The sequence below is a fragment of the Bufo bufo genome, chromosome 2 (assembly GCF_905171765.1).
Source record: "Bufo bufo chromosome 2, aBufBuf1.1, whole genome shotgun sequence".
Taxonomy (NCBI): Eukaryota; Metazoa; Chordata; class Amphibia; order Anura; family Bufonidae; genus Bufo; species Bufo bufo.
Window position 1 is genome coordinate 264,885,625 of NC_053390.1, and position 24,246 is coordinate 264,909,870.

Here is a 24,246-nt window from a genome sequence, read left to right on the forward strand (position 1 = left end):
TTAGGGTGGACACGTTAGATTGCTTTAGAGCACAATGACTTATTTTTGTCCTCTGCATAGGCTGTATTCAGTATTCCTTCAGTAGACTCTTATCAAGGAAATAAGATCACACAATGAGGTAAAGAATGTGACTACTTCTGGAGAATTCCCACAAATTACTTTGTCTAGGAATCAGACTATGACCTTACAACCTTTTGAGATTTACGTTTTGACCCTTGGTTATTGCCGAGATCTGTTTTATATTTGTCACTTCATCTCCTATGTTCCTTTGTGCCATTACACTTTGAATGGAGATGTCCAGTATTGTCGGCAGTCCATCCATGTTTACATGAGGAGATGTGCTGCCTACAAATGTTGACTTTTATTTTATCATAAAGGACGCGATCAAAGGATGAGTGATTATTGTTTGATCATTGAATGCGTTTATGAGAGACAAGGATCAGGAACAAAAGTTCACGCAAACTGTTGGTGATTATTGTTAATGGCTGTTATAATAAAGCGTTTTGGGCAGCCACCTAGGCTTCTGGGGGGCCTATGACTGCCCAAACCACACATTAAAGGCCATGCATATTGATGATCTATCCTCAAGATAGGTCATCAATATCTGATCAGCTGAAGAGGAGGTGGCGCTCCATGCGAGCTCTGCTTTCTGTTCATTACACCGACTGTTGTCTCAGAAGTTTTGGTGGTGGAGTGTAATGGCAAGTACTCACTTCATTCACTTGAATCGAGCGAGTACTTGTAATTACACTACGCCACCCCTCCAGAGGAGACGACGTGTAGTGTAGTGAAGAGGAAGCAGCGTTCTCATGGAGCGCTACCTCCTCTTCGAACAATTAATCGTCAGGGGTGTTGGTGATATTGATGACCTACAGTATCCGTATGGCCTGCACAACCTCTTTAACCCGTAGAGGACTCGTGCCATACATGTACGGCGCAGATGTCCGTGACTTAAGGACCAGCGCCGTATATGTATGAGATACGCCCGCCCGATCCACGGCAGGGGTCTGGCAGTCACTGATAGCCAGACCCCCGCTGCATGTGCCGGCATTGGTGAAATCACTGATGCCGGCGCATTAACCCTAGATATACCGCAGTCAGCACTGACCGCGGCACGTGCGATGTCCGTGCGGGGATTGGAGCTTCCATCGGGTCCCCGTGCTGCTGTGACGGGGACCCGATGGAAGGGAAGACAGCCCGATGGCTTCCTTAGGCATTGTGGCTGCCTCATGGGAGATCCTGTGAGATTCAGCCCCCTGTGTGAGAGCTGATATTTTGCTCTGAAGCTGTGTGAGAGCTCATATTTTGCAGGACAATCTGTACTTTTCATTAATGGGGTGTGTATGACTTTTTGATCACTTTTTATAAAATTTTTGGTTGGAGGTGAAGTGACCAAAAATGGCAATTTTGACTTTTTTCAGTTTGTTGTATGGGATAAATATTTTTGAATTTTAATACTACGGGTGTTTTTACACATGGCAAAGCCCATGATGTTAATTTTTTTTATTATTTATGTATTTTTACTTATACATACACATAAAAATAAAAAAAGTGATGGTGTCAGATTATGGCAATGCAAAGGAAAAGTTATTTTTATAAAGTTTACAATTTTTTCTCAGTATTAAAACACAAGAAAACTATACATATGTGGAATCGTTGTAATTGTACTGAACCGGAAAATAAAAGTAACAGGTCAGTTTTATCACATAGGAAATGGTGTAAAAAAAAAACAACTTACAACTGTGGTGTAATGGTGTTTTTTTTTTATAATTCCACCCCATTTGGAATTTTTTTCCTGCTTCCCACCACATTGTATGCAACCATAAATGGTGCCATTAGAAAGTGCATCTTGTCCTGCAAAAAAAACAAGCCCTCATACGGCTATGTGAATGAAAAAAATAAAAAAAATTATGGCTTTGGGAGGGCTGGGAGTAAAAAACAATAAAAAATTTAAAAAAAACACCCGGTCTTGAAAGGGTTAAGTAAGGGGCTTTGCAAAAAAAAAAAAAAAGCCTGCATCTCTTCTACTCTTCTAGCCATTGTGATAGCTAATAGCAGATTCCTAAAGGTAAGCAGTCTTAGTGGGATCTTAGAAATAGGTTCAAATGAGGCTTCCATGAAAGTAAACAAAACCAAATTAAAGTCCCATAGAGGAATAGTGCATCTAAAGGAAAAATTTATTCTTTTAGATCATTTAACAAATCTTTTAATAAGCAGAAAGTCAGCTAGCTTGAACTGCAGAAAAGCACTAAGTGCTGCAATCTGTACTTTCAGTAAGAATTCCAAAATCAAAGGCACATCTGGAGGGTCAGAAGGAACACATTCTCCCTTAGTAAAGGATATAAAAGCCTTCCATGTTCTGAGATATATGGCAGAAGTCACTGGCTTTGAAGAAGTGTGGAAACAACTGTTAGGCCTCATGCACACGACCGTTGTTTGGGTCCACATCCGAGCCGCCGTTTTGGCTCCATGGCGGACGGCAAAAAACGGAACGGTCGTGTGCACGAGGCCTTAGATAAACCTTACAATGCTCATTCAGTCTCCAGGCAGTTAAATATAGTTGACAGACATTGGGATATTCCGCTGGTACCAACAGAAGGAGATCAGGTACCATGAGAAGAGTCCAATAGTTTCTTGAAGACATGCTGAGGAGAAGTGTGGACCAGGACCTCTTGGGCCAGTAAGGCATTACCAGGATGACTTGGCCCTTTTCTTACATTACTTTATACCATGAATATTGGGGAGTAGAATCATGATCCCTGTTGTGGGATTGGCACTGGAATTATTTTTTTTTTGTAGTAAGGAAAAATCTCTATTTCTATGGTTTATTGAGAGGTCAGTCAAGGAAGTTGTTGGTTTATCGTAAACTAGTTGGGGAAAAGTGACTGAAATACCAGCTTTTAACCAAGGTCTATGCTATCCAGGGTCCATGTAGAGAGAGATATCTTCTGCCACGCCTGGAGAAAAAAATTTAGTCTGTTCCCAAATGGAAAATGTGCATCACAGTGTTGTTAGGTCTGAAAAGGAATCTGCCATGCACTTACCCGTCTGCACTCATGTGGAGAGTCCAGCCTCATTAATGTGGCGTCGTCGGCATCACTCCATTACCACAGCAACCAACCAGGCTGACAGTGGGGCTGAAGGGTGCAGGGATCCAGACTTCTGAGCTTCTGCCTGTTAGTGACTTTGCCTCTGACTGCTGATTTTAGCTCTGGCATCTCCTCCTGGTTTTGACCCTGCTTGGCATATTACTCTACATTTGTTTCTTCCTTGGCTCTGATGTTATTCTCTGGTTTTGCCTTTTGTCTCCCTGTAGTATGTCCTGACACTTAGGGTGGGTTTGCATCATGTTTTTGCCATCTGTTTAACGTATACATTGGGGAAAAAAAGGATACAAAAGCATAGCACACCACAGTTTTCTCTCCTGCAGAGTCCAGTAAAAAACATATACATTAACGTATACTTTTTTTTTTACAATAGAACTCTATAGTGAACATATGTATGGCATCCGTCTGTGGCATCTGTTTATGAATTTTTTTTGGTATACTTTAACTTGTAGGACACCAGCGCCGTAGCTGTACGGCGCTGGGAACCGGGTTTAAAATACCAGCGCCGTAGAGCTAGGTCGCTGTGTTCACCCGGTCCCTGAGCGAAATCGCTCGGTGACCGGGTGATGATGGCTGCTCAGGACGGCAGGCAGCCATCTTCCCAAGGGGCAGAGGGAGGTTTTTCTGCCCCCATGCAACATAGATCGCTGCGATTGGCCGATTTTTGGGTGAACTGACACCCATGATACCAGGTGAATGTTATTTTGTTTTATCTGTGTGTGAACAAGCACCAAGCCTGAAAAGGGACTGTTCTGTTATGAGTGTGAATAAACACTGAAGATTGATTTAAAACCTGGTCCATTGCCTCTATATCACGTCCGCTAAACTGCCTACCAGAGCGAATCCCCACAATATATATACAGATCTATATTTCTATATATATATATATATATATATATATATATATAGATATAAGTTACATTTTTAGCCAGTGTTCACTTTTTAACCACAGTTTTTGCACGCACGACCTCATGTGTGCGACTGTGTGCGTGCTGCAGAGCACCTTTTTGTGTAGTTTTTTTTTACATTTTTTTTCTGTGAAATAAAACCCTGCAGGTAGTGGTAGGTATATATATATATATATATATATATATCAATTTCAGTTAGTGTTAGTTTAGTGTCAGTTTATGTTTTTGCACGAACGCACCATCTGCGTGCGTGCATTTTGAAACCCCTGAGCACCGATCAGTAGTGTCCATTACTGATCGTGTCTGCTCATTTTTCACCGCTTTTTTTTTGTGTGTGTGCAGAAGATACTTTTATTTTTGTACACAAGAAACTTTTTTTTTTGCTAATTCTTTTCTCCTTCTCCCTTTTTTCTCCTAAATTTAATTTCTAATTTATTACAAGCCCCTTCACGTGTGAAAGCACCTCATACGCACCCCACACTAAATAAAGTTTTACATATTTCACACTATACACCCCAATAAAATAAAAATGGCTCGTCCGTCCCAACGAGTTTACTAAGCTGAAGAGGCATACACCATGCTTGCTTCTGATACTGAGTCGGCCAGTGAGGGAGAAGAGGTTGCCACTTTCCGCTACTCCTCTACCCCCTCATCATCATCATCCGGTGATGAGGGACCCTCTAGTAGATTTAATAAATTTGATGGTAACCCAAACAAATTTATACGCCAGGCAATTTATTTCCTAGAACCCCACAACACCATATGCTAGACCCCAAGGTTGGACCCCTTGGGGAGGGAGGGTAAGAATCCGCCAATACGTGCCCAGTAAGCGGGCAAGGTATGGCATAAAAATGTATGAAGTCTGTGAGAGTATCTCTGGGTACACTCACAAGTTCTGGGTTTACGAAGGGAGGGACACCCAGATTAAACCCCCAGAATGCCCCCCTGTCCTAGGAGTTAGTGGAAAGATAGTGTGGGACTTACTGCACCCACTGCTGGATAAGGGTTACCATCTCTACGTGGATAATTACTACACCAGTCTACCACTGTTCCAGTCCCTAGCTCCCAGAGGTTCTGTGGCGTGTGGCACAGTACGCAAAAATCAGAGAGGCCTCCCTAGATCCCTGGTAGGGCAACCACTAAGAAAAGGAGAAAGATGTGCTCTCCTCAATCAGAACACATTGGCGGTTAAGTACAAGGACAAGAAGGATGTCCTTTTACTGACCACCATTCACAGTAACACCAGCTCCCCTGCCGCTGTACGAGGTACCACAACCACTGTCCCCAAGCCAGACTGCATCCTGGACTACAATAAACACATGGGGGGGGGGGTTTGATCTTTCAGTTCTGAAGCCCTACAATGCCACACGAAAAACAAAAGTGTGGTACAAAAAGCTCTACAATGCGTTTGTGCTATTTAGATCTAGAGGCCATCCAAGAACATTACTGCAATTTTAAGAGGTGGTGATAAAGGCCCTAATTTTTTCAAACCAAGCAATGGGGGGTCCCAGTACTTCTGTAAGTTACCCTGCCCGAGTTGTACCAGGGCAACATTTCCCTGGTGAAGTCCCCCAAACAGCAAAGATGCAGCGTGTGTTCCAAAAGGGGGATAAGAAAAGACACCATTCACCATTGCGAAACCTGCCCTGAAAAACCTGGCCTGTGCATCAAGGATTGTTTCAGAATCTATCACTCATCCATGAATAATTTCATCCTTGATGTACCCTGTAATTTTAACACCTTATAACTGATTTTGTCCACAGAGCTTACATATCCACTTTTCACCAACCACTACATATTAATTTCTGTAATACACCTGTTTGGTCAAAGGTGCCCTTTCCACCACTTAAAATGTTTGTACAGGGGTGCTCTTTCCAAAATGGGGTCAATTCTTGGGGTTTTTAATTTCTGAGGTCCTCAGGAATTTTTTAACATGCGACCTGGCACCAAAAATCCATGTCTGTTTATTCAAGCCTGCAAAATCCATATTTTGCACTTTGCTTCTGGAGCCCTGCTATGCGCCCATACGGCAGGCTACAAGCATATATGGGATTTTGCCGTATTCAGGGGGAAATGGGTAAGAAAATGTGGGGTGCAATTTGTCCTGTTACTCCTTGTGAAAATGAAAAATGTGGGTGTAAAGCAACTTTTTCTGGAAAAATCTTTAATTTTTAATTTTCACAGCCAAGTATTTCCTAGTTCTGTGAAACTCCTGATGGGTCAAAGTGCTCACTACACACCTTGAAATACTCCTTGAGGGGTCTAGTTTCTGGAATGGGGTCACTTTTTGGAGGTTTCCACTGCAGGGGTATCTCAGGGTGTCTTCATATGCGACATAGCTCCAAAAAGCCAATGCTGCAGAATCTGTCCTCTGGTGCTCCTTCCCTTTTGAACCCTGCCATGCGCTCAAAAATCTGTTTTTGAGAACATGTGGGGTGTTGCCATATTCAGGGGGAAATCGGTACCAAAATATGGGGTGCATTTTGTCCGGTTACCCCTTGTGAAAGTGAAAAATGTGGGTGTAAAGCAACTTTTTCTGGATAAAATTATAATTTTTCATTTTCACAGCCATGTATTTCTACAGTTCAGTTTTCACAGCCACTACACACCTTGAAATGCTCCTTGAGGGGTCTAGTTTCCGGAATGGGGTCACTTTTTGGGGGTTGACACTGTAACGGTACCTCAGGGTGTCTTCAAAAACAAAATGGCGCCTAAAAACTATTCTGCCTCCAAAATCCATATGGTGCTGCTTTCCTTATGACCACTGGCACATGCCCATAGAGCAGTGTACCGCCACATATGGGGTATTTCTGTAAACTGCATATTGAGCTTTATTTTGCTGTTAACCCTTGCTGTGTTGCAAGAAAAAATTGATTAACATAAAAAATCTACCAAAAAAGTGAAATTTAACCTCCATTTTCATTTCATTCTTGTGGAACACATAAAGGGTTAACAAAGTCTGGAACATCAGTTTTGAATAATTTGAGTGGTGTCGTTTCTAATATGGGGTCAATGATGGGGGTTTCCATTACATAAGCCCCTCAAAATCACTTTATAACTGAATTGGTGCTTACAAAAATGGTTTTGGAAATTTTGGTGAAAATTTTAAAAATTGCTTCTAAAATTTGAAGCCTTGTAGCGTCCTAAAAAATAAAATGACATTTACAAAATGATGCGAACATAAAGTAGACATATGGGGAATTTTGATTGATAACTATTTTATGAGGTATCACTATCTGTCTTAAAGGGTTTCTGTCATGAGAAATAACGTTATGTAGCTGACTGACATTAGCGATGTGCTAATGTCAACAGTACATAACAGTATGCTTTATAACTCTATTTTAAGAAAACGGCGGCAGGCAGAGAATTATAAATCATACTGTTATGTACTGCTGACATTAGCACATTGCTAATGTCAGTCAGCTACGTAACGTTATTTCTCATGACAGAAACCCTTTAAAAGTAGAGAATTTTCCAAATTATTTGTATATTTGGGATTTTTTCATAAATAAAGGTGTAATATATTGACTCAAATTTATGACTGTCATGAAGTACAATGTGTCACGAGAGAACAATCTCAGAACGGCTTGGATAAGTAAATGCGTTCCAAAGTAATCAGCACATAAAGTGCCGGCTTTCTCACTGCGCCTGTGCCGAATACTGAAGGGGACAGCGCAGGTGCGAGATTTACACGGCAGACGGGGCCAGCAGGAGAACCAACGCTGGCCTGGCCCTGTCAATCAAGACAGAAGGGATTGGAAATGAGGTGGGCGATTTGCATATAATAAAAGTTAAAAATTACACGAAAATGGGGGCTTACTTAAATAAAAGAAATGCAGAGTTAAATTCAGGTGACATTTTCACATCTATAATGTCAGCCTGTTTAATAGCGAAAATTGGGGTGACAGAAACCCTTTAAGGCAATTTTTTTACGTCCAGGTCTTCTGCGCTTCTAGTTCCAAAAGAAGGGGCTTTGTGTCTAGGATGCCATCTTATTCCGATACAAATAAATAGTCTCCTTCATTAACCACCTCCGGACCGCTGTACGCACAGACGCGTCCTGGAGGTGGTTGTTTAATTCCTCCTGGACGCGCCGGCGCGTCCTCTCGCGAGACGCGAGATTTCGGTCACAGCCGGCCCGCGCATCGCGGGCCGGCAAAAGTTCGAGGAGTATTTCATCAGCAACCTGCCAGCCAATGATCGTCGCTGTCAGGTTGCTGATTTTTAAAAAATCGAATCACAAGCCAGATAACAGATCATATTAGTAAATATGATCTGTTATATGGCTTCTCTGCTCCTCTGCTGGTCCTTTTCGTCGGTTGGATCCAGCAGAGAAGCAGACATCACTGTGAGTACACACCAAACACTGCCCTTAGCCCCTGATCACCATCCATCACCCCCATCATCCAAATTAACCCCTTGATCGCCCCCTGTCAATCACTTAGTGAAAGACAAAAAGTGATCAGTGTAAACTGACACTTTTTTTTTTCACTAGTATTGGCTGTTAGGTTTTAGGGATAGTTTAGGCCCCTTGGTTAGGTAGTTAGCGTCAGTTAGCGCCCACCCCACCGCACCGCAGTCACTTTTATTCGCTGTTTAGCGTATCGCTAATCAGCATTTGTACTTTTATAGTATCTTTTTCCACCGGTCAGATCTATAATAGTATTAGTGTCACTTTAGTTCGCCCTCCACCCAAAACGCAGTGTTTGCCCGATCAGGCCTGATCGGTCGCCCACACGTGCGTTCACCCACGCCCGCCCCACCGCAGTGACAAAAAATTATTATTTTTTGATCACTGCACATTCACTTTACACGCTCTGCGGCGATAAAAAAATCAGTTTTGATATTTTTTATCAACCGCAGCGGCCTCCGGTACTTCGCTAGCCTCCCCTTTGTAAGACAGGCTTGCTTTTTTTCTTGGGTAGTCTCAGGGAATACCCCTAAATTTAGTAGTCCAAATGTCAAACAGGGGGTATTCTTCTGAAGAGGCCTACAGGATTCTGACCCAGTCGGATGAGGAGTGGGAACCCTCATCTGACGAATCTAGCGGGTCAGAATATGAACCTGTAGAAAGCAGTGGCTCTCTGACCCAAAGTTCGGACGAGGAGGTTGAGGTCCCTGGCAGCACCAGGCGTACCCGGCCCCGTGTCGCTAGACCACAGGTTATGCAGGATCCGCTTCAAGAGCAGCAGAGTGGGGCTGTCGCTGCCGGATCACGTGGTGAGGCATACACCAGCAGCGCAGCCCTTCCTGGACCTAGTACCAGCACTGCCGTACAACATGGTGAAGTAGCGAGCACCAGAAGGGCAGTTGAAGCTGGTACGGTGGCACGTGCACTAGTTACCCCGTCGCAGCCACCGCACAGACAGGCCCGTAGAGCCCCTAGAATCCCTGAGGTGCTGGCAAACCCTGATTGGCAGTCACCAACTTCAGCCGCACCAGTAGTTCCCCCTTTCACCGCCCAGTCTGGAGTTCGGGTTGAGACGGCTCAGATCAGTACGGCCCTGGGATTTTTTGAGCTGTTCTTGACTGCGGAGCTCTTGGACTTAGTCGTGGCAGAGACCAACCAATATGCCACACAATTTATAACCGCAAACCCGGGAAGCTTTTATGCCCAGCCTTTCCGGTGGAAACCAGTCCAAGTTTCCGAACTTAAAATTTTTCTGGGCCTTCTCCTCAACATGGGCCTGACAAAAAAGCATGAATTGCGGTCATATTGGTCAACGCACCCAATTCATCACATGCCCATGTTCTCTGCTGCTATGTCCAGGACACGATTTGAGGCCATCCTGCGTTTCCTGCACTTTAGCGACAACACCACCTCCCGTCCCAGAGGCCACCCAGCTTTTGACCGGCTCCACAAAATTCGGCCCCTCATAGACCATTTCAACCAGAAATTTGCAGATTTGTATACCCCTGAGCAAAACATCTGCGTAGACGAGTCCCTAATACATTTTACCGGGCGCCTTGGCTTCAAACAATACATCCCAAGCAAGCGTGCCCGGTATGGGGTCAAATTGTATAAGCTCTGTGAAAGGGCCACAGGCTATACCCACAAATTTCGGATCTATGACGGAAAAGATCAGACCCTGGAGCCGGTCGGTTGCCCTGACTACCTGGGGAGCAGTGGGAAGACAGTCTGGGACTTGGTGTCACCCTTATTCGGCAAGGGGTACCATCTTTATGTGGACAATTTTTACACAAGTGTGGCCCTCTTTAGGCATTTGTTTCTAGAACGGATTTGCGCCTGTGGCACCGCGCGAACTAGTCGCGTGGGCTTCCCCCAACGGCTTGTAACCACCCGTCTTGCAAGGGGGGAGAGGGCTGCCTTGTGTAACGAAGAACTGCTCGCGGTGAAATGGAGAGACAAGCGTGACGTTTACATGCTCTCCTCCATTCACGCAGACACGACAATACAAATTCAAAGGGCAACCCGTGTCATTGAAAAGCCCCTCTCAGTCCACGACTATAATGCGCTCATGGGAGGGGTGGACTTCAATGACCAGATGTTGGCTCCCTATTTAGTTTCCCGCAGAACCAGACGCTGGTATAAGAAGGTGTCTGTATATTTAATTCAATTGGCGCTCTACAATAGTTTTGTTCTCTACAGTAAGGCTGGGAGAACACGATCCTTCCTCAAATTCCAGGAAGAGATCATCGAGAACCTCCTTTACCCAGGAGGTTCCGTGGCCCCATCCACCAGTGTAGTTAGCCGTCTACACGAGCGACATTTCCCCAGTGTCGTTGCTGGTACCTCAACCCAACCGCCACCCCGAAAAAAATGTCGTGTCTGTAGCAGGAGTGGAATAAGGCGTGACACCCGCTATTTCTGTCCTGACTGTCCGGACCACCCTGCCCTATGCTTAGGAGAGTGTTTCCGGAAGTACCACACACAGGTACACCTAGCATAGGGATCACATCTCACGAGGACAGGCACACAGGGCTATTAGGGCCCTTTCTCTCACAGCTGCTGCAAACCTCTCCTTTCACCTGGGATAAAGTGCATAACGTACTTCGCCACATCTTTGGGCGATTTGCGCTTTGCACATTGTCCCATGGGGAAGGAGAGGTTTGTTCTATAAAGGTAAAAAAAACAAAACAAAAAAAAAATTACCGGTAAGTAAAAAAGTTAAAAAAGTTTAAAAAAGTTAATATGTTCTGTTCTAAAGTTAATAAAGTTATTGCTTTGCGGCCTGGTTTTTTCTTTTTTGTTTTGTTTTTTTTACCTTCCAGGTGGACCATCCGATCGACCAGCTGCAGCACTGATGTGCATTCGGACAGAAGCATTGCGCTGCTGTCAGATTACACGCAAGTCGGTGTATGCGGCGCTGCAAGACGAGATTTCTCCTCTGCAGTAAAAGATATGTTTGCCGAGGCATATGAGCTGAGGAGGTGGCGGTGTTCATATACTTTGGCAAACACTTTGTATATATATAAAAAAAAAAATCCCGGCAATGATTTATTCATCCACATCGATTGATGTGAATGGAGAAATCTGGTTTGCCAGGGCATACGAGCTGAAGTGGGTATGGATGTTGGGCGGAGCTCCTATGTCCTGGCAGACGCCTTTCCCCTCCTTTTTCTTTTTTTGGCAGAGATTTTTTCATCCACATTGATCGATGCGAATGAAGAAATCTGTGGCGTTCATTTTTTTCTTTCAGCCCAGAGGCTGAACGGAAAAAAAAAATCTCATTACCCGTATGCTCAATATAAGGAGAATAGCAGAAACTCCTAATGCTGGCCATACATGTAATGATTGCGGAGACCCTCAAATGCCAGGGCAGTACAAACACCCCACAAATAACACCATTTTGGAAAGAAGACACCCCAAGGTATTTGCTGAGGGGCATATTGAGTCCATGAAAGATTGAAATTTTTGTCCCAAGTTAGCGGAAAGGGAGACTTTGTGAGAACAAAATCAAAAAAATCAATTTCCGCTAACTTGTGCCAAAAATTTTTTTTTTCAATGAACTCGCCATGCCCCTCATTGAATACCTTGGGGTGTCTTCTTTCCAAAATGGGGTCACATGTGGGGTAGTTATACTGCCCTGGCATTTTAGGGGCCCCAAAGCGTAAGAAGAATGCTGGTATCCAAATGTCTAAAAATGCCCTCCTAAAAGGAATTTGGGCCCCTTTGCCCACCTAGGCTGCAAAAAAGTGTCACACATCCGGTATCTCTGTACTCAGGAGAAGTTGAGGAATGTGTTTTGGGGTGTCTTTTTACATATACCCATGCTGGGTGAGATAAATATCTTGGTCAAATGCAAACTTTGTATAAAAAAAATGGGAAAAGTTGTCTTTGCCAAGATATTTCTCTCACCCAGCATGGGTATATGTAAAATGACACCCCAAAACACATTCCCCACCTTCTCCTGAGTACGGAGATACCAGATGTGTGACACTTTTTTGCAGCCTAGGTGGGCAAAGGGGCCCACATTCCAAAGAGCACCTTTCGGATTTCACAGGTCATTTACCTACTTACCACACATTAGGGCCCCTGTAAAATGCCAGGGCAGTATAACTACCCCACAAGTGACCCCATTTTGGAAAGAAGACACCCCAAGGTATTCCGTGAGGGGCATGGCAAGTTCCTAGAATTTTTAGTCACAAGTTAGTGGAAAATGATGATTTTTTATTTTTTTTCATACAAAGTCTCATATTCCACTAACTTGTGACAAAAAATAAAAACTTCCATGAACTCACTATGCCCATCAGCGAATACCTTGGGGTCTCTTCTTTCCAAAATGGGGTCACTTGTGGGGTAGTTATACTGCCCTGGCATTCTAGGGGCCCAAATGTGTGGTAAGGAGTTTGAAATCAAATTCTGTAAAAAATGACCTGTGAAATCCGAAAGGTGCTCTTTGGAATATGGGCCCCTTTGCCCACCTAGGCTGCAAAAAAGTGTCACACATCTGGTATCTCCGTACTCAGGAGAAGGTGGGGAATGTGTTTTGGGGTGTCATTTTACATATACCCATGCTGGGTGAGAGAAATATCTTGGCAAAAGACAACTTTTCCCATTTTTTTATACAAAGTTGGCATTTGACCAAGATATTTATCTCACCCAGCATGGGTATATGTAAAAAGACACCCCAAAACACATTCCTCAACTTCTCCTGAGTACGGAGATACCAGATGTGTGACACTTTTTTGCAGCCTAGGTGGGCAAAGGGGCCCACATTCCAAAGAGCACCTTTCGGATTTCACAGGTCATTTTTTACTGAATTTGATTTCAAACTCCTTACCACATATTTGGGCCCCTAGAATGCCAGGGCAGTATAACTACCCCACAAGTGACCCCATTTTGGAAAGAAGAGACCCCAAGGTATTCGCTGATGGGCATAGTGAGTTCATGGAAGTTTTTATTTTTTGTCACAAGTTAGTGGAATATGAGACTTTGTATGAAAAAAAAAAAAAAAAAAAAAAAAATCATCATTTTCCACTAACTTGTGACAAAAAATAAAAAATTCTAGGAACTCGCCATGCCCCTCACGGAATACCTTGGGGTGTCTTCTTTCCAAAATGGGGTCACTTGTGGGGTAGTTATACTGCCCTGGCATTCTAGGGGCCCAAATGTGTGGTAAGGAGTTTGAAATCAAATTCAGTAAAAAATGACCTGTGAAATCCGAAAGGTGCTCTTTGGAATATGGGCCCCTTTGCCCACCTAGGCTGCAAAAAAGTGTCACACATCTGGTATCTCCGTACTCAGGAGAAGTTGAGGAATGTGTTTTGGGGTGTCTTTTTACATATACCCATGCTGGGTGAGATAAATATCTTGGTCAAATGCCAACTTTGTATAAAAAAATGGGAAAAGTTGTCTTTTGCCAAGATATTTATCTCACCCAGCATGGGTATATATAAAATGACACCCCAAAACACATTCCCCACCTTCTCCTGAGTACGGAGATACCAGATGTGTGACACTTTTTTGCAGCCTAGGTGGGCAAAGGGGCCCATATTCCAAAGAGCACCTTTCGGATTTCACAGGTCATTTTTTACAGAATTTGATTTCAAACTCCTTACCACACATTTGGGCCCCTAGAATGCCAGGGCAGTATAACTACCCCACAAGTGACCCCATTTTGGAAAGAAGAGACCCCAAGGTATTCGCTGATGGGCATAGTGAGTTCATAGAACTTTTTATTTTTTGTCACAAGTTAGTGGAATATGAGACTTTGTAAGAAAAAAAAAAAAAAAAATCATCATTTTCCGCTAACTTGTGACAAAAAATAAAAAGTTCTATGAACTCACTATGCCCATCAGCGAATACCTTAGGGTGTGTACTTTCCGAAATGGGGTCATTTGTGGGGTGTTTGTACTGTCTGGGCATTGTAGAACCTCAGGAAACACGACAGGTGCTCAGAAAGTCAGAGCTGCTTCAAAAAGCGGAAATTCACATTTTTGTACCATAGTTTGTAAACGCTATAACTTTTACCCAAACCATTTTTTTTTTACCCAAACATTTTTTTTTTATCAAAGACATGTAGAACAATAAATTTAGAGCAAAATTTATATATGGATGTCGTTTTTTTTGCAAAATTTTACAACTGAAAGTGAAAAATGTCATTTTTTTGCAAAAAAATCGTTAAATTTCGATTAATAACAAAAAAAGTAAAAATGTCAGCAGCAATGAAATACCACCAAATGAAAGCTCTATTAGTGAGAAGAAAAGGAGGTAAAATTCATTTGGGTGGTAAGTTGCATGACCGAGCAATAAACGGTGAAAGTAGTGTAGGTCAGAAGTGTAAAAAGTGGCCTGGTCTTTCAGGGTGTTTAAGCACTGGGGGCTGAGGTGGTTAAGAATGGTGCACGAATGTCCCTTGAAACTAGCATGACCCAACCAAGATTGGAGCCACAAAATTCTACGAGTGGAGTTTGACAAGGCCACATTCCTGGCAGATAATCTTAACAGATCTGCAGAAGCATCAGCTAGAAAATGTAAAGCTTGCTTGAGAATAGGAATAGAAGCTAGGATATCTTCAACTGGAGTGCCTGAAAAAATATGAGATTCTGTCTCAACCAAACAGACAAAGATTGGCTGTATAAGTAGCAGCTACACCTACCTAAATATCTTGGAAATATTATAAGTGTTTCCCCATGTATCTTCCTTTTAAAGGGGTTGTGCACTTTTGGGAAGGGGGTTGGCAAACCCCATCTCTTTGGCAGACCTGAGAAGGAAGGCATACTTACCTGCTTTCTGGCGCTGGCTCCCGACTCCTTCTCTTCCCAGCCTGGGCTTCTCCACTTGGCTCCCAGGATATAAACTTCCATTTTGATGCTGCTGCAGTCAATCAATGGCCGCAGAGGTGACTAGCTCCCCTTATGTGATGTCAAAGGGTCACATGACGCAAGGGGGGTGTCACTGCTGTGGGCAACGATTGGCTGCAGCAGCGTGAAAACAAAAGTTTACATCCTGCAAGCTGAGTAGAGAAGACGAGGCCAGGAAGAGAAGGAGTCGGGAGATACTGCCAGGAAGCAGGTAAGTATGCTTCCCTTCACAGGTGTGCCAAAGGTGAAGGGGGTTGCCAAAACCCCCCAAAGATGCACTACTTAAAGGCTTTAGATATACCCTCAGTAAAGTCATTTTCTGTATACTTAACACACAGAGGCTTCTTATATGTAGAAAAGACACTTTTTGCAAAAAGCTAATTTTTTTTCTGGCAGATTTGGGGGTTGAAGCTTCCTTGCCCTGACATCAATACGAAAAGGACCCTCTTAAAGCACAATCATAAAGCTTTGATGAAACCCACAACTCTTGAGATATCACATACTGGGCTGAGGGCTTTTACAGGACCAGAAGACCTTCCAGGAGGCCCAGTGGGATCTCCTTTGGTAGATGTGGATACAATATGGATGTGCCTGTATAAAAAAGTCTGATGTCATCACCACGACACCCACAACAGCAAGCAGAGAGAGACAGAAGGGTGCTGTCTGCCCAAGGGAACTCCTGGTGTGCGACAGTCCCAATGACCCCATCCTGCGGCAAAAACCTCCCGACAGAGGTATACCGTATTTTTCCCCCTATAAGGTACGCCTGCCCATAAGACGCACCTAGGTTTTAGTGGAGGAGAATAAGATTTTTTTTTTTTTTTATTTAGACCTCAGATCAAACCCCCAATATTAATAAGACCCTCAATCGGACCTCAGCTCAGACCCTAATGTTAATAAAACCCTTAATCCGACGCCAGATCATACCCCCAATGTTAGTAAGACCCCAATAAGACCACAGATCAGACCCCAATGTGAATCATTCAAAACTCAGATCAGACCCCCGAATGTGAATGACCCCCAGACCTCAGATAAGAGCCCCATTATGAATAAACCTCCCCCCATTCACACCTCAGATCAGACCCCCAAATGTGAATGACCTCCAGACCTCAGATAACAGACCCATTATGTATAAACCGCCCCCGATTCACACCTCAGATCATACCCCCAAATGTGAATGACCCCCAGACCTCAGCTAACAGCCCCATTATGATTAAAACTTCCGCCCATTCAGACCTCAGATCCCATCCCTGAATGTGAATGACCCCCAGTCCTCGATTTAGACTTCCTTGCTCATGGCAAATAAAATAAATAAATCAACTTACCTCACCAGCTCCGGCCGCTGCTTGCAGAATCCAGCTCTCTTCTCTTCCTGCCGCGCGCTCTTCTGTGACCCGATGCGCACGGCGCAGGTAAATAAACTACCTGTATATTAGAAAGTAAAGGCCGTTACAAAGTGAGATTCATGATCCTAAATAGGCCAGGGCTGCACAGCGACAGTCGCTGAAAAGTCATATAACATTTTTTGTAATAACAGTCAAAGGTGTCGCAATGCGAGATGCTGCAATGCGATAGTGCCCAAAAAAATCTGACTTGGTTGAATTTTTGCCACTGTCACATTGCATTGCGACACCATTGACTATCATTACAGAAAATGTTGCGCAACTTTTCAGTGACACATGTTGCTGTGTAGCCCTAGACTTAAAGGGGTTGTCTCACTTCAGCAAATGGCATTTATCACGTAGAGAAAGTTAATACAAGGCACTTGGGTGGGTTTACATCACCGTTATGGATTCCGTTTTTTGTTTTCCGTTATAACATGGTTATAACGGAAAATAACGGAATCCATAAGACGGAAGTCAAAACGGAAGCCTTTAAAAGACATTCCGTTTTGATCCGTCAAAATAGAATTCTATGGGAATCATAATGGATCTGTCTGGTTTCCGTCTGTCGACAGGACTTTTTTTTTCGTTCTGCATAATGGAAAGGGGATCTGCAAGGCTTTCCCATAGACTTCTATTATGATGGAAAGCAAAACGGAATGCTTCTTAAAGGCTTCCATCTTATGGATTCCGTTATAACCATGTTATAATGGAAAACAAAAACGGAATCCATAAAGATGATGTGAACCCGTCCTTCTAATGAATTGCTATTATCCATATTGCCTCCTTTGCTGGCTGGATTAATTTTTCCTTCATATTATATATACTCTGCCCGTTTCCATGGTTACGACCATCCTGCAATCAAGTAGCAGTGGTCATGCTTGCACACTATAGAAAAAAAGCACTAGCCTATGTGCAGTCCCAATGCTTGTTCCTATAGTGTGCAAGCACGACCACCACTGCTGGATTGCAGAATGGTCGTAACCATGGAAATGAGCAGTGTATAATAAAGGAGGCAACATGTATAATAACAATACATTAGTAACTGCCTTATATTCACTTTCTCTACATGATAAATGGCACTTACTGAAGTGAGACAAGGAGTTTTTCCGCAATTCAACAAGATGGGACCGCCACCAATCACGCGAATGGGGTTCTCGTGTCTCCATATAAATGGAGCAGCAAGAGTAACATGCGTGCCGCTGATCCGTTCACTCTCTGACATAGAGACAGTCCAGATATTACTGGCAGTCCCACAGAGAGTGAACCTTGCTGCAGCACCGAATGCTCGACCTGCCGCTCTAATAGGGGTCTCTTCACACGCTGCAGATTCTGTAGGATTTTCTGCAATGAAGTCTGCAGCATGTGAATGTACCCTAATACGGAAGCTACTCAAATAAAAAAGTCACAACTATCAGGATGTGGAGAGACAATTACAAAAAAAAGGGGAAAAAATAACAAACCTCCCCCTGTGCTGCTCACAGTCTGTCAAAAAGTGCATGCCAGCAAGCGCTGGTCGGCACGGGACTTCTCAGCTTCCCACCCTTAGTGGCCAACATTGGGGGGGGGGGGGGGGGGGGGGGGGGGGGTCAGAGGTTAGGAGCAGGGCCCAGAGGTTAGGTGCAGAGCCCAGAGGTTAGGTGCAGGGAGCTCCTGGCAGTGCCCAGAGGTTAGGTGCAGAGCCCAGAGGTTAGGTGCAGTGCCCAGAGGTTAGGTGCAGAGCCCAGAGGTTAGGTGCAGAGCCCAGAGGTTAGGTGCAGGGCGGCAGGGAGCTCCTGGCAGTGCCCAGAGGTTAGGTGCAGTGCCCAGAGGTTAGGTGCAGAGTCCAGAGGTTAGGTGCAGAGCCCAGAGGTTAGGTGCAGGGCGGCAGGGAGCTCCTGACAGTGCCCAGAGGTTAGGTGCAGTGCCCAGAGGTTAGGTGCAGGGCGGCAGGGAGCTCCTGGCAGTGCCCAGAGGTTAGTTGCAGAGCCCAGAGGTTAAGTGCAGGGCGGCAGGGAGCTCCTGGCAGTGCCCAGAGGTTAGTTGCAGTGCCCAGAGGTTAGTTGCAGTGCCCAGAGGTTAGGTACAGTGCCCAGAGGTTAGGTGCAGTGCCCAGAGGTTAGGTGCAGTGCCCAGAGGTTAGGTGCAGTGCCCAGAGGTTAGGTACAGTGCCCAGAGATTAGGTGCAGTGCCCAGAGGTTAGGTGCAGTGCCCACTGCCCAGAGGTTAGGTGCAGAGTCCAGAGGTTAGGTGCAGTGCCCACTGCCCAGAGGTTAGGTGCAGTGCCCAGAGGTTAGGTGCAGGGCGGCAGGGAGCTCCTGGCAGTGCCCAGAGGTTAGGTGCAGTGTCCAGAGGTTAGGTGCAGAGCCCAGAGGTTAGGTGCAGTGCCCACTGCCCAGAGGTTAGGTGCAGAGCCCAGAGGTTAGGTGCAGTGCCCAGAGGTTAGGTGCATTGCCCAGAGGTTAGGTGTAATGCCGACTGCCCAGAGGTTAGGTGCAGGGCGGCAGGGAGCTCCTGGTAGTGCCCAGAGGTTAGGTGTAGTGCCCAGAGGTTAGGTGTAGTGCCCAGAGGTTAGGTGCAGAGCCCAGAGGTTAGGTGCAGGGCGGCAGGGAGCTCCTGGCAGTGCCCGGTCTCCTCACACTTTGCACTGCTGCCGTTGCCTTGGTTCCTGTCCTCCATGCAGGACGTAACTAAACTCCAGCAGGGCTGAGCTCATTGTTTGACTTTGCAGGGAAAACTGAAACCTCTTTCCGCCTCTCCCTCCTCCTCCTCCTCCTGAGAAAAAGGGGGGAGACTTGGCTACGAGAAAAGGATGTGAAAAAAATGGCGAACTTTTCCTGGGAAATCCTCAGCGCGAACCGTTACTTGTAGTAGGAGTGAGAGGAGCTCGGCGCCACGGCCATGGCTTTCCCTGTCAGCGCTGTGTGAGGAAGAATGGAGCAACAGGCTATGAAGAGGAAGGACAGGGTACGAGGCTCCAAACTTCTTTGTTGATTTTGCGCTGAGCCCCTCAGGCAGGCACCATTGTTTTATGGGATGTGTGGGTAATGTGGCTGCCATGGTAGGAGCTTGGGCACACAGCACTAGGGCAGTGTTTTATAAGGGACAATGTAACCATTTCACTGCTGGCTTCTCCTCCTCTCTGTGCTGTGTAATGCTGTGCAGGGTGCTAAGGGTTAACTCTTTGTGGTCTCCTGTGAGTCCATGCTGTGAAGAGAGGAGTACTCAAAGTTTCTGACACTTCAGGTGACACCTCCACACCCTGTGAGGGGTGAGGGCAGAGGATGCCAGAAGGGGCAGTAGCCTGACAAGTGGTGAGGGCACAGGTTGTAACACCATATGGACATTTCCCTCCTGTTGCGGTTCTCACATGGCTGCATTTGTACTGATGTATGAAATTCCCTTTCACTTCTTGCTGCTCTTTTCTATAACTATGATTTTTTATGTTGTGGCACAGCGGAGTATAATATAGGTACAGATGTAGCAGAGTTTACACACATCTAGGTAATGCGTTAGGACAGTAACTCTGCTACATCTGTAGTATGATATGTGTAGAAATGTTCAGCCGGGTTTAGGTCCCATGTTCAATAGGAACCCTATAGAATAACGGGGTCTCGGAGTGCCCCACAGATGTATGGAACAAAGGCTGGAGTGACAGGCCATTCATGGGCATGAGGGGTGGGTTAGGGAGAAAGGAGGGTGGTGGGTGTAAAGGGGGCTCTAGGGAAGTCACTCAGCGTCAGCCATGTCCTCCTAGAACCCGGAGGGAGGAATGGAGGTCAGTCACCAGGAAAAATGGCGGACACAGGAGAATCCCATCATTTGCGGTGTAGTGTAACATCAGCCGCACTTTCTTGAAGGGGATTGGTTATGATTTGTGAAATTATAAATCTCATTTGCAAATATAAGAAGACATTAATCTCTCCTGCCATTCCTTTATTATTCCTGCTAGAAGTTAAAGGGGTATTCCCATCACAGACAATGGGGGCATATCGCTAGGTTATAGTGTCTGATAGGTTTGGGTCCCACTTCTGGTACCCGCACCTACGCCATGAACGGAGCGGTGAGAGCTGTGGCAGGAGGGTTCTGGCCACCGCTCCCATTCATTTCTATAGGGCCAACAGAAATAGCCGAGCCACCGTCCACACCTTTCCCTGCTCCGTTCTCGGTGTAGGTGCGGGTCTAAGAGGTGGGACCTGCACCTATCAGACAATATCCTAGCGATATGTCCCCATTGTCCATGATGAGACAACCCCTTTAAGGCGCCTTCTCCCCAAGGAGAGATAGTAGTACCTCCAAATCCTGACAGCCCTCTCACCCAGTTAACCCCTTAAGGACTCAGCCCTATTTCACCTTAAGGACTTTTTTGCAAATCTGACCAGTGTCACTTTAAGTGCTGATAACTTTAAAACACTTTGACTTATCCAGGCCGTTCTGAGATTGTTTTTTCGTCACATATTCTACTTCATGACACTGGTAAAATGAAGTAAAAAAAAATCATTTTGATTTATAAAAAAATATAAAATTTACCATTTTTTTAAAAAATTGCAAATTTCCAAGTTTCAATTTCTCTACTTCTTTAAGTAATACCTCCAAAAATAGTTATTACTTTACATTCCCCATATGTCTACTTCATGTTTGGATCATTTTGGGAATGATATTTTATTTTTTGGGGATGTTACAAGGCTTAGAAGAAATTTTCAAAAACCCAATTTTTAGGGACCAGTTCAGGTCTGAAGTCACTTTACAAAGCTTACATAATAGAAACCCCTGATGCACCCCTAGAGTAGAAACTCCATAAAAGTGACCCCATCTAAGAAACTACACCCCTCAAGGTATTCAAAACTGATTTTACAAACATCGTTAACCCTTTAGGTGTTCCACAAGAATTAATGGAAACTAGAGATACAATTTCAAAATTTCACTTTTTTGGCAGATTTTCCATTTTAGTAATTTTTTTCTAGTTACAAAGCAAGGGTTAACAGCCAAACCAAACTCAATATTTATGGCCCTGATTCTGTAGTTTACAGAAACACCCCATATGTGGTCGTAAACTACTGTACGGGCACACGGCAGGGCGCAGAAGGAAAGGAATGCCATACGGTTTTTGGAAGGCAGATTTTGCTGGACTGTTTTTTTTTTTACACCATGTCCCATTTGAAGCCCCCCTGATGCAACCCTAGAGTAGAAACTCCATAAAAGTGACCCCATCTAAGAAACTACACCCCTCAAGGTATTCAAAACTGATTTTACAAATGTCGTTAACCCTTTAGGTGTTCCACAAGAGTTATTGGCAAATGGAGATGAAATTTCAGAATTTTAATTTTTTGGCAAATTTTCCATTTTAATCCATTTTCCCCAGTAACAAACAAGGGTTAACAGCCAAACAAAACTCAATATTTATGGCCCTAATTCTGTAGTTTACAGAAACACCCCATATGTGGTCGTAAACTGCTGTACGGGCACACGGCAGGGCGCAGAAGGAAAGGAATGCCATACGGTTTTTGGAAGGCAGATTTTGCTGGACAGTTTTTTTTTTTACACCATGTCCCATTTGAAGCCCTCCTGATGCGCCCCTAGAGTAGAAACTCCATAAAAGTGACCCCATTTTAGAAACTACGGGATAGGGTGGCAGTATTGTTGGTACTAGTTTAGGGTACATATGATTTTTGGTTGCTCTATATTACACTTTTTGTGAGGCAAGGTAACAAGAAATAGCTGTTTTGGCACCGTTTTTATTTTTTGTTATTTACAACATTTATCTTACAGGTTAGATCATGTGATATTTTTATAGACTAGGTTGTTTCGGATGCGGCGATACCTAATATGTATACTTTTTTTTTATTTATGTAAGTTTTACACAATGATTTCTTTTTTGAAACAAAAAAAAATCATGTTTTAGTGTTTCCATAGTCTGAGAGCCATAATTTTTTAAGTTTTTGGGCAATTACCTTGGGTAGGGTATGATTTTTGCGGGATGAGATGACGGTTTTATTGGCACTATTTTGGGGTGCGTGTGACTTTTTGATCGCTTGCTATTACACTTTTTGTGATGTAAGGTGACAAAAAATTGTTTATTTAGCTCAGTTTTTATTTTAAATTTTTTACGGTGTTCATCTGAGGGGTTAGGTCATGTGATATTTTTATAGAGCCGGTCGATACGGACGCGGCGATACCTAATATGTATACTTTTTATTTATTTATGTAAGTTTTACACAATGATATCATTTTTGAAACAAAAAAAAAATCATGTTTTAGTGTCTCCATATTCTGAGAGCCATAGTTTTTTCAGTTTTTGGGCGATTATCTTAGGTAGGGTCAAAATTTTTGCGGGATGAGATGACGGTTTGATTGGCACTATTTTGGGGTGCATATGACTTTTTGATCGCTTGCTATTACACTTTTTGTGATGTAAGGTGACAAAAAATGGTTTATTTAGCACAGTTTTTATTTTAAATTTTTTACGGTGTTCATCTGAGGGGTAAGCCACAGACAAAGGTAGGACATGTATGATTGCACAATGGGGGGTGACAGAAGCCCTTTAAGCCAGTACTCTCTTCTCTGCACTGATGAGGGGCAATCATCCTGAAGCAGCTGTCTGCAGATGAGATGCTGGCTTATTTATTATCCCAGTCATGTCTGTTGATGATGAAGTACCTACTGTCTCATAGACCCACCGACCTGCCTGTTGTTCGGCATCTGCAGTAGCCACCAAGGTTTTTAGAGAAATCCAAGACTGAAATTCACATGTGGACTAGCTCCATGGAAGCTCAGTGGATCTGCAGTCTTTAGCACATGAGCAATGAAGAAACATACTGAGGATTATAAAATCTGTCGCTGTCATCATGCTGCATAGATTATTTTTGTGGACCATGTGAACAGGTCATAAAACCCCCATTCACATACATTACAGGCAGAAGTTCTGCAGATTGTGCTCATGTAGGTGCGGTGTCCATACTAAGGCCTCATCCACACTTCCGTTTTTCACAGCACATGTACCCATTGCTTTAAATGTGTCTGTTCACAATTCAGTCAGTGGTTCAGTAAAAAAAAATCACGGAGACATGCACTACTTTGATCCATGATGCAGACTAAGCATGCCCATTGAAGTCTATGGGTTCGTGAAAATCACCGACACAACACGGATGGCACTGTGGTGCGTCTGTTTTTCACGGAAGTCTGATAGAAAATGCTCTTAAAATAAATTTTCAGCTGAGCAACGTCTGTGAATTACGGATGACACACGGAGGGAAAAAACGGACACACGGACCCATCACGGATCCTTCATGGACGTCTTCACGGATGATACACGGATATTTTTTTAACGGACGTGACACTGATGCGGAAGTGTGGACGAGGCCTAAATCTGAAAAAATACTCTTACCGGGCAGATATGAAATAATCAGCAACTTAGTCCCATTAGTGAAAACCGTGTCCTAATCATGTGATGTTCTAAGTGGCACAGATTTATCTAGGAAAGATACCCTAATGTTATTGGGAATTTATCCTATGTCAACAGGGTGTGTTCATAGCCAGCACTGACCGGACCAGAGTGTAGGGACGCCCCCCATTCATAAGGGGAATGTAACACCAGTCCTAGTA

The 24,246-nt window shown here is 44.1% G+C and overlaps 1 protein-coding gene across 1 annotated transcript in view; it reads left to right on the plus strand.

Annotated features, from left to right (window-relative positions):
- Positions 1 to 19,467: 19,467 nt before the first annotated feature.
- The window catches only part of TTC28 (tetratricopeptide repeat domain 28), a 639,226-nt gene continuing 634,447 nt past the window's right edge, over positions 19,468 to 24,246 (plus strand). The window contains exon 1 of the mRNA XM_040416538.1: positions 19,468 to 19,611. Coding sequence (XP_040272472.1) covers positions 19,579 to 19,611 — 33 coding nt within the window. The 5' untranslated portion in view covers positions 19,468 to 19,578. The remainder of the gene's footprint in view (positions 19,612 to 24,246) is intronic.